Source organism: Chenopodium album, chromosome 4 (assembly GCF_948465745.1).
Source record: "Chenopodium album chromosome 4, dcCheAlbu1.1, whole genome shotgun sequence".
In the NCBI taxonomy this organism is placed as follows: Eukaryota; Viridiplantae; Streptophyta; class Magnoliopsida; order Caryophyllales; family Amaranthaceae; genus Chenopodium; species Chenopodium album.
In genome coordinates, this window is record NC_137837.1 from 69,154,822 (window position 1) to 69,171,031 (window position 16,210).

A 16,210-nucleotide genomic window follows, 5' to 3' on the forward strand; every position below is an offset into this window, starting at 1 on the left:
GTGATCCTCTTAATTAAAACAGCTAGGCAGAATCATGACTGGCAGAGCATGCAATATGCAGCAGCATCTGAAGGTTTATATGCATAATACAATCCAAAAAACTTGACAACATAAGTAACCGAATACTGACCTCACTACAGAAATCATCGTTTAATCTAGACTACTGCACTTTTCATTTACAAACATATCAGCCGCGCTCACCCTATATTTTAAATAAGAATAAAGAAAGGTCGGCAGCTATGTGCAAGATGAAACCAATAAAAATTATATATAGTTGACTAAATAATACAATTCCACAATGAACACATGCATGCCCATTGATGATCAGAAGACCAGCCATTTCTGTAAAAGCAACTCCATGTTACAATGTTGAGCTGCTGAGAAATCAGCATTATTATCGTATTACACACAGCCAGCATCGAGTATGTCTGCCATTTTCGTTTTTCATCTGTTGTGAAGGCCTCCAAAGTGAAACATGCTCATCCAATTAAATTTTGTGATCAATGAGTCTTGCATCAACCTGCATGGAAATTTCTTAGAATTTCAATAAAATAAAAATAAAAGCAGTCAAATCTTTTTTCCCCTTAACCCTGTCCTCCAATAAACAATTAGCCATTCAACCAAGATATACGATATACATTTAAAGTTTTTCCCCCCTTTCTTTTTATCCAAGCTCAAATTTCATACGAGTACAAGATAATGCGTTACACCTAAAACAATGGACATCCTTTTTAGTGTTTCCTCTCACAAATAGTTTAAGGGGCGCTATTGTAATCATAATCTATTTCTTACAACTAATTGGTCAACCTTTTATGAGAATAAAGCCTTTTACATGGCATAAATGTCATTTCATGATTCCATTATCAAGCAGTATATAGTCATGTCAAAAGAAGCTATATGGACATGGATTACAACCATACGTTTTAACCATCATTTAGTTGTAAGGTCCTACTAGAAATTATCTTTGAAAATGGATTACAATATGTTAAAACCAACATAAGATTTTATTAACAAAAGCTTAGGGTTTATTTCTCAGATATTCACAGCATGTAAACAAAATCTGGGTTCAAATAATATAGCTAAAAAGAAATGGACCAATTCCAAGCACAAACCCCATAATCAAAGCAAACAGCCAAAGAAAAGTAATGTTAACATACTAAAAGCAATCATGGCGGAAACAATAAACATCATAAACAATAGATCTCGGCAGCAATTGAATCCCTAGGAGGGGAGCTTGAAGATCAAAACCCCTATTTTCGGTACTCATTCCATATCCAAAAATTGAAGGACCATAAATGGGGAAGAAACCTTCTACAATATGACGACTAGCTACAAGAATGGAGATGAGATAGGGTGGAAGAGGAAAAAAAAGCTAGGGGTAGAAAATGAATGGAAGAGAAGTTAATCATGAAAATGAATGGAAAAGAGGAAAAGAAAGGAAAAACTTATTATTTTTTTTTTAAAAAAAAAAAAGGTAAAAGAGACTTCACACTCTAGCTAAGCTATAGTATAATCCAAGTTCTCATCTTTATAAGGTTTTTAGATGGTTGTTTTGGAAGGCTAGACAAGCTTCTAGGACGATTAAAATCATCTATCCTCCAAGCTCGACTATTTCCAACTCTGCAGTCTGTCTGTTTTCTACTGCCAAGGCATCTGCAATAGCTTCCCACTTATCAAAACACCTCTTATCTATCTCACAAAAACTACTGGAACAATTGCCAACTTGCCACTACTGCTATTGTGATAAAATCTTGTAATAATCGAACCAATTGTCATCTTCATTTATACATGTTAACTTCATACTCATGCAAAAGAGAATTTCATAAACCCACATAACTTTAAACAATAAAGAGTATACCCAACCCCAAGGACATGGACCTATTTAGAGATGTACGTGCAATACTCCCTCTATATTTTAGACTTTTAGCTAGAATAAATTGAAAAAAATACAATCAACATGGAACTAAGAGTAACAATATACTGTAAAATTAGAAGGTTGGAACATATATTGAATTGAGATCAGAGCCTTTGTTGAAAATTTGCAATAAGTCAAATATCAACCACAATAGGCATCAGCTAGAAAGCAATTTCCAATAGCTAACATATTTGAGATTTTGGCACTTTGAAAAATAGAAGGTTGTAGTATTTTATATTCATGGTCTATTTAATTCTTTGGAGTTTTTTTTAAATCAAGTTCAGTATGGATTTGTTTTCGTGTTTTGTCAGTTCCTGAGAATGCATCAGTGAACATGATTGCTTTTTTGTTCTTTGATATACATTGGCCATTCTCGGGTTTCTGCCAATTCTGTCAATAACAACCTGGGAAATTCACAATTGTCAGAATTCAGTTCAGCAATATCCTAATGACTTCTTTAGCATGTAAGCTGAGAAAATGTCAAATAACAATTTATATGGCCAAATGTATAATTAGAGAAGGCAAACAAAAACATGCAAATTGAAATTGACCTACCCTATTCAATGTGGTAATTATAGAATGAACAAGGTGAAGAAAAGCTACCAATCAAAGGTGAAGAAAAGCCACCAATCAAAGGACACAGGTTAGCAAGAATGAAAAAGAAGGTCCTTAGAGACAGCAAAAACAACTACTCCCAAATGACCTGCAAGAACAAGACCAGAAGTTTTTTTTAGGAAGACAAATTAACTACACACCATCAGCACAAAACAGAGAAAACCGAAAAATAAAGCACAAGGCCAAACAACCACACAGTCACTCCTCCATTTCTTTTTTCCTACAGCTTGACTGATCTCATCCATTTACTGAAGACACTTCCTAAACAAACCCTCTTCCTAACCCACAGAACAAAACAAAACAAAAAAGGAGAAAAAAACAAAGTGTGATCATGTAGAAAAAAAACCACTTTCCTCCTTCCCCCGCCCTCTCTCCCCCTCCCCCTTCACCCCTCGATCACCCTTCATCTCCACCACCACCACCCCCCCCCCCCTTCACCCCTCGATCACCCTTCACCTCCAACCCCCTCATCTTTCCCCTTTCCTCTGTAAGACAACAACTCAGACTTAAGGGTAAGACGACAACATATCAGATTTAAGGGCAGCAAATTAGCATTATAATTTCGAGGCAAGGGCAAAACAGTGAGTTGGCAAACCAATTTCCCTACATCAGACACACCATTACAGCAATGGTCCAATAATAGACAAGGCCCTCAACAAAAAATCAAAACTCAGATAATTACCATCCTTTGTCATCCTCATTAAGCGCTGGAACTCTGTTTTGGGAGGACATCTATATGGTACCTCATCATGAGTCTCAGTATTGGTTACCTGTATTATCATGACACAAACAAAAAGACCACATAATTGACAATGTGGAACGTAATAAATATAATAAACTACCACATAAGTCTGATGTAATCAGAGAGCTCAGTCTTACCTCCGGCATATCGAAGATAGCATCGTCAAGAAAAAGCTTGTTCTCTAAATGAGTTATTATAAGCAACTGTATTTATCTACAATATAAATCAGAAAAATTTTAAGTCTTTTGAGACTATATTGTGTGAATTAGATGAATAGGGAATAGCGATTCAATTTCATATCTCATACTCAGTTGGAATAACACCTCTTAGAACAAGGTCATGAGTTAAGGATGGATATTGAGGCAATTTCTGCATAACACAAATAGATTAGCTATTAAAAAAGAAAACATAAATGAACAACCAAGCAATGGCTGGACAAGGAAAGAGAAAAACTGATGACCTTACTAACAATGTGACATTGAATGCAGGAAAAGACATAATTGCAGCATTTTTTGGTGGAATGTATTCAAGTTCAAATCAAGAAATCTATTGAAAAATCAGAACCTAAATCCTTGTTTATAGAATTAACTTCCATGGATATTAATGCAAAAGATTATAACAAAAAAAGAAGAAAAAAAAACCAGTTGTTCTCATGGATAAGTAATAATATAAAGAGCTCAGAACTGGAGTTCCATAAAGTCCAAGTAAATAACAGATAAGCAACCAATGTCTATATACTGTATTATTGTAGTTCCTTAAACCAAACAAGTCCACCAGCCACCAGGTGGTTTCCCAATTCTTCATTATATTAAGAGCCAAATATATATATATATAATGTTCTTAGGTGGCCTAGCCCAACAGTTACACATTTAAATGGATCAAAAGATGAAGAGAAATGATGTAGGAAAAGCTTATACTTGGTGGGGATTTTGGATTCTAAAAAGTATCTCAAAATCAAACAAACAAACAAACAAACAAGAATCAATTCAAATTATTCTGAAAAAAATAATACTGAAATTAGAGGTCAATTTTTGTTTTGCAAACATTATCTTTATTTATTGTAATCATCCATTGCAATGTAATTGGGGTTTATCAGATGATAAAATTGAGGATTGGAGATATGGAGGAAAGGAAATTAAGGGAGAAAGAGGAGAGATGGTGCTAGAGATTGAGAGCACTTTCTGGTGATTAGCGCAAAAGGAAAAGAAAAAAAAAAGAGAATTCAGGAAAGGAAGAAGAAAAGACAGTAAATCTTCTGTTTATAACAAAGCCGTTGAAACCCGTAGAAACTTCAGTAGCAGTAAGAGTCCTACCCCTCCAGCCTTCTGCTACCCCTCTATCCTTCTTTGCCCTTTGTTCTCTGCATGCAGTTGCAATTTTCTATCTCCTCTCTCCACTCTCCATAGCAATAGTTTTCACTTTAGTAATATCAGAAGAGATGAAGTTCTTAGATCCTTCCATTCTAATAGAAACCTATTTCTAAACAGAATATATCCTATCCATCCCCAAACAGTATTTTATATTCTCCTACAATCGACAAAAAAAGCATAACATCTGTAAATGCACCCATGGCATTATAATTTGATTAAATTCTCAAGAATCATACTAACTTGATAGTAATCATCATGACCTGCTTTTATGATATCTACAAGACGAACTTTTCTCACACTGCACCTCTTTCAAAGAGCATCGGTCATCTGCAATTTCAAAAGTGGAATTTTTTTAAAAATTTTATGGAAACGATAACGTATAACAAAACTAAAGAGGAAAGTTGAAAAATTATTAAGCATTAATAAAACCAATTAACATGTGATTTGTATTATATTCTGAAACTTTTAACATTTTTAAAACCCACATTAGACAACAGCCAGAGTTTCATTCCCAAAGAATTATCACATAATAATTGTTCTGAAAGCTTGGAAATAGATCAAACAAGAGTTAATTAAAAGAAAGGCTGAAGGCTTATGACACTTAAATTCAACCTACATACCAAGATTCATATAATGAAAGGGTTCAAAAAACTGACAATAAGTAGTAAACCAGCTAATAAACTACACATGCAGGATAACAAAAAGGAAGCACGGTGAAGACTACAACTAAGATACATCAAAATATATTGCAGTCTTCAGTCTTCTATCACACACTAAAAAATGTACAGGCAAATATATTAAAGGGCTCACCGAAGCTCTTTTGGGCAATATATTAAATATTCCTTGCCAATTTGAAGAGTAACTCTCTCCAATCTACTTGTATTCATGTTCATCATCACCCACTTACTGCAATAAGAAAAAGAGCTGGTTAGCAACCATCTTTAACAAAAAAAAAAAAAAATACAAGTACTAGGCTTTTTTAAAATGCACCAAAGACAAAAAATTATTGATCAGTAAGAGGCCATTTCTCTTTTTTTTTTTAAGGGTAGGACTATTAGGGGGGAGGGGAGGGGGGTTGAGTTTACCATACAAAAGCCTTTACAGTTGCCTATATGGTACTGAACAACATTCTTATCCCAGTGGAAATCTAAAAAATTAAATTCTTACTCAGTTCCTACCATCCACTATTTCTGTAAATAATGAACATAAATCTAATACGTACACGGGTCTTCTGAATCAAATTGTGCTTTAGTGTCATCTGATTCAACATAGAAGAAGAAAGGCTAATTCGACGTGTCTAAAATAAAATGTTTCAATTAATTTTTCAACAAAGACAGGAAATATACATTTAGCAAACAGTCTTTTGAAAGGGGAAATCCTTATGTAATATCAAAATGTACATTGTAAAATACACATTTTAGTAAGACACCAATCACACAGACATTACCTACAATGCATGAGAGAAATGAGAAGAAATAGGTCTGATGACTGGAAATTACCTAGTAACTCTTCCGATAACTTCACCATTTGCATAGTCCTTAAGAATGAAATCCCACCTCGTCCCAATTTTTCCTTCAGCTTGCCACCACGTCTCTATCTCAACTACATCACTCCTGCGCCACACATAAGACAGGTCATTGAATAACATGACCTGGAAAACCTCAACAACAATATAAAAAGTAAACATACCAAGCTGGATATCGGTATAACTCAATGTTCATGCACGCAGTCACCCATATGAGATGAAGCTTTCTCATGGTAGGGGCTGTTGCAAATCCATCAGTTGAGAATCCAACACTTAATGCATGGTTACACCCCACTTCCTACATCACAAAGACCCCTTCTAACATTAAAATAGAACAGAATATAATGTTTTTTCATAAAGCAAATCGTATAAGAGAAAAGATCTCTTAACAGCACTAATACAATAGTTATTTTTCAAATTGATACCAGTATCACGTATCTATGGATAATAGAAGATATAGGGAAATGAAAAGGAAGAATCAGTTCATGGAAGTTGCATAAAGGATTACCATCACAATGTTACACAATGACTATGACACAATTAAAGATTAATCAAAGACATGATCAAATGAGTCTTAATTCAAAATTTGGCATTTACAAAGTGCAAATTTTCAAAGGTTCAGGTTCAGTATCTCTTGAACTACGAGTCACAACGATCTTGTCATTTGTTCCTTGAAAAATAAAATGTCTAAGTTCTTGGCACAACAGCCATAAGTTGTTATTTCATGCTTCTGTGAACCATAATCACAATCACAGCCATAATCCCAATAGTTTTATGTAGAAGACCACTTCTTCAAAAGACCATTGACAAGACCAAAAAGTGATAACTTAAACTTCCTTGCAAATGACATTACTATCAAGAATCAACTGAAAAACCATACATTAGAAACTTTTCAATCAAGCTTATTTTAACTGTTGTCACCAAAATTCCAACAAAACTGTCATTTATGAAATAAAATTTCTTCTAAAGGATAAACTGTCGTATTCAAGTCCTCGAGGCTCAAATCGAATGCATAAAACAGCCTTACATCAAAATCATAAACCAAGAAGGTTGTTCCGATCCATATGATATATTAATCTTAAATTTGAGAGAATTCCTACAACTAACTATGAATCCTGACTGATACCCAAACAACAGATAACTAACACTAATTCATACTCTGAATCGCTCAAACTTTGTAATTCAAATTCAGCAATTACCACAAATAATTTTAACAGCCCGATCCGATAATCCAAATTTACCAATAAACATGTAAAAAGCCAAAAGTTAGACAAACTTATTAATCTAGTTTCTACTACATTTCGTAAACCAAAACTTCATCAAATCCAGCAATCCAAAATTCAACATATTACCACTCATAAAGTTGACCAAGCCCACTATGCAAAATTTATCAATTATCCAATATCCATGGACCAACCAAAATTATATATGCTTCATTATTCCAAATTCGCCACTCAAAAGCCAAAATTAACCAAACCCATACTTCCAATTCACCAGATTACTACTCTAAACCAAAATTTAACAGTATACATTTCTAAATTCACCGAAAACAAACCATTGGGACCAATCTTAATACCCCATTTTATCATTTCTCCCTTCTTCACCGTTGCATAACTAAACTAAACAAAGTAGTGTCAGAAGACGTTAAATTATGCCTTGAATAAGATTATATGGCACATGAATATGTCTACCTTGGGCACCAAGTATTTTACATTGGGCACCAATCTTGGTAATACTTGGGCAACAAGTGTTATACATGGGCACCAAGCTTGGTAAAGTTTACCTTGGGCTCCAAGGTTAGGAGGTCTATAAATAACCCTTAGGATTAGTCATATTCATTCATTCATTCCATAAGTAGTATTTCATATGGTGATACTCATGGGGAATAATCATGGGATATATTCATGGGGATATTCAATATCACTTTGTAATATATAATCTGTAATCTGGAAAAGATCCTCAAGATCAATAAAAGGTTTTTCTCTCGTCTGTCCGTGGAGGTAGCTAATTTGATAATTGGTGAACCACATAAATCTGTGTGTTCTTGTTAATACATTCTTACTTTGTTTCTCCCTCACATCTGTCATAACAGAAGATAATGCTAATTTTGTAGTACTTCACAACAACACGCTCAATAAAATAGAAGCACATACCAAAACAAATAATTTGATGAAAATTTTCATAAACAAAAAAAAAAAAATTACCTTCCCTAGAATCATTAAACTCTCCTCCCATGGGAGTATTACCCCTAGCCGACCTCTCACCACCGTAATAGAATTTCTGTAAAATAATAGCATAAAGAAAGTCATTGTTCAAAATAATCAAGGTAAATACAACAGAAAATATATAAAGTAATAACACACAATGTCTAAATTGTATAAAAAGATGACATTATTCAGACTAATCACTCACATGGGTGTTTAGGAGTTAGAGGTTTGAGGGAAAAAGAGAGGTTTGAGAGGAAAGAGAGGTTTGACCAACTCAATAAGCTATTTGGGGTGTTTGGTAGTTAGAGGTTTGGAAGAGAGTTTTGGGATAAAAAAGCTCTTTTTCAAAAAGCTCATATTAGGAGCTTTTTGGAAGAGCTTATAGCTTTTTGGTCATTTGATCTCAAAACAGCTTATAGCTAACCGCTACTTACCAAACAATTTTACACAAACAACTAATATAATCAATTAGTCAAATCATTTACCACAATTAGCTAGTCAAAACAGCTAACTCAACCAGCTAATCTCTAACAACTATCAGCTAACTCCCAAACAGGGCCTTAGCATACAAGCTAGCATTCCATCATTGCTTTCTCCAAATCCAACTGCCTAAACATAAAACAACAAAATCATAAGAGATTAGACAAAACTAATAATTACTAACAAGGATATATCTGGAATCAACCCAAGAACATAGCAAAATTCCAGCTGAATGAGGTAAAACTAATAAAACCATGAATTGAGGTTCTCACTTTGTTCTAGATAGAAAAATTGATGAAATTGATATCACTGTATCAGCTATAACCCGTTAAGGCAGTCCCAAAGCGGTATCATACTTGAAAAATAAGGCAGATGAAACATTAGGCCTAATTCACACCCACAAAAACAACAAATTAATATAAAATTTGATTATACCCAATAATTATAATTGTTTAAATAAATTGAAGAATTTAGGAAGCTTACACATTTCTAGGAAGATAAAGGTATTTCTTTTTGGGGTTTAATACTTGTTGCTTGTGCTTGAATTTGAATAAAACAATAGACAATGTAAAGAAAGAAATAGAGAGAATTAGTACTGTTTGAGGGTTTTGGAAGTGAGAATTAGTATTTCTAACTTGCTGACTCAGGGAAGGTTGGCATCGAATTATATTGCTGTGAAGGTTGGCATCGTTTAATTCCAATCTCTTTCTCGGGTCAATCCATTAGTGCTTCCAATAGTAAGGTGTTTTTCTCTAGGAACACCTCTCAAGGTGATAGGAACTTGTTTTGTGAGGCTTTGGGTTTTAGTGAAATTGATGATCTTAGTCCCTATCTAGGTTTTCCTTTATCTGCTAGCGGGCCTTTCAATAATAAGGTGGGGTTCATTTCTGATAAAATCATTAGGAAATCTTCCATGCTATCTAAAGTTGGTAGATTATGCCTTGTGACCTCTACTCTCAACACCCTCTGTTAATTCGGATGATATACTACAAGAGGGGGGGGGGGTGAATTGTAGTATGTTCCTAGTGCCTACTTTTCGCGGAATATAAAACTGATTGTTGTTAGGAACTTAGACAATGCAAAGCGGATTTTACGAGGAAACCATCCAGGGCCCAACTGGAAGTAAAACCTCGACCCTACCTTAGGGATTTCAAGCCAAACCAATTCACTATAATAGGGCAAACACCAAGTTACAAACCTATTAAGCGACAGACCTTTACTCACAAGTTCCTGACTAAACTTGCTACGCGATAAGACCCTATCTTACCCAATCTAAGTCCCAAACTTAGATTCACTCAGCACTCCCAAAGTGCCTACACTTGGCCTCTCACTCGAAGCTCATTCGGCTTCACCCTAGAAGCTCACACATTGCAGTCTTACAATACAATATTATAAAAACGAGAATCCTCACGAACTCTCACACCCCAATACATAAAACACTCAAAACCCTTTTTCCCAATTACAAGCTTTCAAAGAATAACTCTAAATACATATCAATGAATAAAGAGATAAAACTAATATGCTGGACACTTCAAGATCTGTCTGGAACTTACTGGACGAACTGTAACTGGAACCTGACTGGAACTTCGACCTGGAGGTTTGACTTAGCTTCGTGGTGAAGGATGAAACCATTAAGCACGACCACTAAGCTTCATCAGCCTCAACTTTGAATGAATACATATGAGCATATTTATAGTACACCCAAATTATTCTTTTCGTAAAAGATAAGTTTTATTAAAAGATAGAAATAAAAGATATTTTCCAAAAATAAGTTTTCCAAAAATATATATTTTGTTAAGAATATATTCTATCAATAATAATAAGATATATTTACCATAAAATCAGATTTTATCTAAATCTTATATTTTCCAAATATACTAATATATCTTTTAACAAAAGATATACTTACCATATCTTTTTATAAAACATATACTTACCGTATCTTTTTACAAAAGATATATTTACCATATCTTTCAACAAAAGATGTACTTGCCATAAAATTAGATTTTATTTAAAACTTATTTTACTGAAAATATTTTCCAAAAATAACTTATCTTTTTCCAAAAGGGATTTATTAGAAAATAAATATTTTTATTCTGTAAAACCAAATCCCTAAAAGATATGCACGTATTAGGTAAATATTTATATCATTAAATTCGACCTGCGACCTTTAACGACGTGCAGACCTAAGTTCCGATTAGGTTCTGGAACTCTGACAGTCTCTGAGTTCCTGACAAGTCAGTAACTCTAATTTCATTGACTATCATGAGTTCACCTTGGTTCTTTAGACTTGTTCCAGACTGACTTTTATGTCCAACATACTTACATGAATCCTAGAGCGACATACTTCGATTTCTCCGTCTTCATGTTGTTTCTTTGAAACACTTGTTCTGGAATCTTGTAGTATTGATGTATTCTATATCTCGGGGCAAGTTCCTGTTAGGGAACTTAGATAGTTCTTGTTAGAGAACTAAGTTCCTGTTAGGGAACTCTTCATGTACCTGTTAGGGAACATGGAACTCTTCATGTACCTGTTAGGGAACATGCTCCGGCTTTCGTGGGAAAGCCTGCCGAAAGTTCCTTCTGGATCTTGTTAGAGAATACCTTCAGGTTCCTTCGTGGTTTGGTTCTCATGGGAGAACCTGCTTTAGGTTCATTCATTCTCTCTTGTTCCTCTTGAAGTTTTCTATGTTCCAACCCATTGACTTCACCTAAGTCAGTTCCTGTCTTCACATAAACACTTAAGAGAAACATTAGATTGAAGTTTGTTTGTCATAAACAAACTTCAAGTGAGAGAACTAATTAAACTTAAAGCTTATGTAAATACTCCTACACATATACAACTCATGTATGCATAGTGTACTTATCTTATGAAGCTAACATATGCAAACACCTATTTACATAGTTACCTTCATGGTTCTTTAGCCATCATCATGTTTATCAACCATAACACTCATCATTGTTCTTGTTTCTCTATTGCTTATCATATATTGCTCAGGTTCCTTATATATATATATATATGTATGTATATATATATATATATATATATATATATATATATATATATATATATGTGACTGCTCAGGTTCCTTGTATCCTGTTCCAAGTATAACTTGTTCTTTCTATGCACAACTTAACAAACACGTTAGATAGATAATCATCATTAGTTTACAATCATCAAAACCTAATTACTCAACAATTTCCCCCTTTTTGATGATGACAAACTAATGATGCTTATCACACATTAAAGGATAAATCGTTGTACATTTATTCCCCCTTAGTTCTTCAAGGAAATAACATTTAGAACAAGTTAGGAACATACACAGGAACTTCACATAGTTAGAAACTTAGCAATACACATCCTTATCAATATATATATACTTTAAAAGATCATGTTGTAAGAACTTTAGACTTAACTACTACATACCATAAGCATCATACATATTCTTCCCCCTTTTGTCTTTATCAAAAAGGGTATTGTTCCACAAGTTTGTTTTCGGTAAATTACACACACATAAAGTCATATGTCACACCTACCACCATATAATAAGTAAATATATAATGGTTAAACACATGTTGTTCCTAAAAGCCTCAAGGTACTCACTTTTGAAACTGGATACTATTTCCACACTAATTTCCAACTCATAATCCAAAGGCCCAACTTCAAAACCCTTAATTGAACTTGACAAATAAGAAGTTAAAAATCAAGTAAAGATCAAAGCTAAAAAGTTAGAAATGGATTGCATGAATAGGCAAATGAAAGCGCAAGCTCAAAGGATATATAAAGAAGCATATAGAACAAAATAAGTAGAGGGAACATGAAGTGGAATTTGTGCTATTCGTTTAGACCTTTTGAGATGATAAGGTTCACTACATTTGTTCTTCATTTCATACTCTTGAACCTCCTACTAAACACAACACATATTCATCTTGCTAATTGATAACCAAGTTCCCTTACTTCAACTACCAACTTCTTTGAGAAACAATCTGCTTACTGGAACTTAAACAGATTTCTGCTTCATAGTCAAGTTCCTTCCACGTTTAATGTTGCTCCTTCACTAGCTAGCTTACCAAGTATACGAGTACACGACATCAACATAGTCAATATTCTTCATATTTAGATATCTAGGAAATTAAATATTGGATCACCTTTTTTTTTTTTTTTTTTTTTTTTTTTTTTTTTTTAACATAGGGTGTCATTACACAGATTTTGCATGCTTTCCTAGAATAACACATTTTAAATCAATGAAGATAATACTTACTCATACACTTGAGTTCCACAACCAGCTTTGAACCATTTTGATTTCTTGGTTCCTACCTTATTCCCCCTGAGTTCCTTATCATTCTTCTTCCTTTTCAAGTGCTTACTTCTTTTCTTTTTCTTCAACTTCCCCCTCAACATGTAATCACCATTCTTCACGTTTCATTAATCCATAAAAAGATTATGAACAAACTTAGAGCACATGGGAATTAAGAATAAGAAGTATGGCTATATGAAAAGATAAGGAAATAGGATCGATAGAATCTTCGAATATATGAAAATATAAAATAAGTATAGCGCAACACGGACACTCAACTAAAAGTTGTAGAATAATGTTGCATTCGAAGAAATATGGTGTGGATACTTGAAAGTTGGCTAAAAGATAGGTTAGTTCCCTCTGAAATTTAAACAAGTGAGGTACAAACGGTCTAGGAACTTACCTGTCTTGTTCCATCAAAGTATCTTCCATTTTTCCTTTGGCAACTTAGGAACTTCGTGTTTGACAGCACCCATAGTTCTATTATGAGACCTCTAATACTCTTAGGCAAGTGAGTATGTCTTTTACAACATAAGAATTAAGTGTGACACATAAACAATAAGCGTACATTCTTTACTTTAAGTTTAACATGCATAGGAACCCAATCTTGACATAACTTAAGGGAAAAATGTTATGTTTCATCAAGTCTTGTTCCATTAAGCAATAAGCAAGAATATGACAAGTTAAGACAGAACCATAAGTTAATCAATTCATAAATTCACATATTGCATTCATACCAAAAATATATCAATTCAATTTTTTTTCATCTAATGCCGTCATGTGAACAGGAACTTATATCTTATGTAGTCTTAAACCAGTAAAAATATAACTTTTAAAACTTTGGTTGATATGATGGCTTACCTTGGAGTTCTTGAAGTGGTTGTTTTGTTCCTTGATTATCTCAAATCTAATATGAACTTCCACTTCTAACTCAAGTTCCATTGTCAATGGTTAATGCTTACAAATATATTTTCTCATCATAGAATCATCAAAAACCAATGCACAATGGCTCGTTAGTTGTACCAAAAATATAATCAATGTAAATAAGTACAACTAATACCTTAGTCCATCTTGAAAACAAAAATTGACAATTTTAAAGCTCAATTTTCAAGAAGGAACTTGGATAACAATCTATCCTAGAGTATGTTCCACATAGGCATCTATAACAGAAAGTTATACAAAAGACATCCATGACATCCATGTGGTACAACTCTAATCCCATATAAACAGCAAGATAAAATAATATTCAATTACCTTCAAGTCTAGCTATATGAGCAACAAGTTCCTGAAAAACAATACATACCTTTGTATTGGTTGTTTCCTATAAGCACCAACATGGCCTTGTTCCAATCACGTGCCTTACTCAACAAGCTTTTTCCAGAACACCCTTTTTAATCTCCGACCCTTTTTAGGTGTTCTAGAATAGGTTCAGAATGTAACAAACACCTTCTTCCTTTTAAGCTTATTGAGTTCTTGTTATACATCTAACCTTCAAGCTCCATCCTCAAATGCTTCAATATCTTGAGGCTCGGTCTTAGTTACATAAGCATATAAGACACTGTAGCTCCATAGTTTGTTGAGATATTGCTGGTCGGAACAAATATTATCTCAGTTCTGGAACTTCGTCGGAACTTGCTTTCTTGTATTGAGTTCATTGAATTGAACTTTGCTGCATGAGTTGGAACTTAACATCTAAAAGTTCCTCAACATGTGTAGCTAGACCTTGCTGTTAGTCTCAAAATATGTTCACTTTTTGCACATCAAACATGATAGTGTGAACTCTTTTTGTTTTACTGATCTAGGCGTTTATGGGTAATCGCCTTGGCACTTCTATCATCAAACATCCCTAAGTGGAACATAGGATGTCTTGTTAATCAAAGATCTATTTCTTCAGTGTTGATGATGTAGTAAGAGACATTGAAAACTATTCCAAAGAACCTGCAAAGACCATTAGCATATAACTTTGTTCTCTTCATGTCTTTCATGATTCAAAGTTGAAAACTTGTTGTCAATCTTGTGTTCCTACTACAAACATCAAACATGACTGGAACTAGGTTCCATTGTTAGATCCATAACTTCATAAATAATGAACATTTAGCAACAAACCCTGTGATAGAAAAGACTTTCAACAAACAGTTCATCATCTCTTCTATTAAGAAAAGTAACCAAGTGTCCATTTGCGTTCATTACTTATAAACAAGACATATCTTTCAATTAGTCTCTAAATATCACATGATAAACAAATCCATATCACTAAGATCCAACGGATTAGTGTTGCTTACCATCTACCTGATGTTGAAAGAGAATATAACATGTTTTAATCCTCATGCTTCTCAGTTTTTACCTGTTTGGAACTTACGTATACATATACCTATTATCAAGTTCCTACTAGGTTTATCAAGCATAAAAAGATTACCATGTTTACAGTTTGAAGCATAGAATTATTTCGTAAAACATCTAGAGTTCCAAGCATTTAAAACACCAAAATGTGCATAAAAAACTCGACAAGAAAAATGTTCACAATGGTATAGGAACTTGACTTACTAACCACCTGTTATGCAACAATTTTACCTTATGTGTTAGTCTTATAAGTCAAAGTTATTCCATTGTAGGTTTATAGCAGAAAATATCTTGATTTAACAATCATCATCCCTTTGGAACCTCGCTGTCGAGATACTACGAGTTCCTTCCTACTATGCACCTTCAACTGTTCATGTTCCTATTGATATCAGGTTGGAACATGCCCTTCTAGTCCTTTTGACCATTGTATCTTGGGTAGAGGAACGTTTTGGTTTAATCTCAAATTCTTCAACACCTTGTCAAAGTTCCTCAAATATTCATTCTGAAGATATAACCTGAAAAATCAAAACCCAAGAGAATTCTTTTGTGCTTTCCAAAGGATAGTAGGTTAGTCAAGAGAGATAGATAAAATCTAAAGCATAAAAGTATTGAAACATAAAGTTCCAATAAGAATACTCCCTTTTGGATGTCGTTCCATAAACGTAATTATGGATCTCCAACACGTAGTCAAAGATAGTCATCTTAACTCATCATCCTT

General features: G+C 33.8%; 1 protein-coding gene across 3 annotated transcripts; it reads right to left on the reverse strand.

The window, feature by feature from the left end:
- Window positions 1-238: 238 nt before the first annotated feature.
- LOC145627154 (oleoyl-acyl carrier protein thioesterase, chloroplastic-like) lies at window positions 239-9,639 on the reverse strand. Of its 3 annotated transcripts, none has more exons than XM_081679549.1 (13): window positions 9,338-9,639; window positions 9,127-9,240; window positions 8,860-8,983; window positions 8,372-8,447; window positions 6,332-6,465; window positions 6,142-6,255; window positions 5,453-5,548; window positions 4,883-4,969; window positions 3,596-3,641; window positions 3,410-3,485; window positions 3,213-3,300; window positions 2,519-2,618; window positions 239-520 (listed from the first exon to the last, which is right to left on the reverse strand). In XM_081679549.1, the coding sequence occupies exons 4-8, from the start codon at window positions 8,384-8,386 to the stop codon at window positions 4,966-4,968; spliced, it is 363 nt and encodes a 120-aa protein (XP_081535675.1). In that variant the 5' UTR covers window positions 8,387-8,447; window positions 8,860-8,983; window positions 9,127-9,240; window positions 9,338-9,639; the 3' UTR covers window positions 239-520; window positions 2,519-2,618; window positions 3,213-3,300; window positions 3,410-3,485; window positions 3,596-3,641; window positions 4,883-4,965. The 3 variants fall into 3 exon arrangements, with proteins under 3 accessions (XP_081535675.1, XP_081535674.1, XP_081535676.1); XM_081679548.1 differs by having other exon boundaries at window positions 2,471-2,618; XM_081679550.1 differs by lacking the exon at window positions 2,519-2,618.
- Between the last annotated feature and the right edge of the window lie 6,571 nt (window positions 9,640-16,210).

Bases quoted from the DNA above. Each gene is read 5' to 3' on its own strand.
- LOC145627154 (XM_081679550.1), bottom strand. The intron at 6,256-6,331 runs GTATGTTTACTT...TGTGTGGCGCAG, and splicing joins TTATACCGATATCCAGCTTG to GAGTGATGTAGTTGAGATAG. The intron at 5,549-6,141 runs GTAATTTCCAGT...TTCTTATTGCAG, and splicing joins GTTATCGGAAGAGTTACTAG to TAAGTGGGTGATGATGAACA.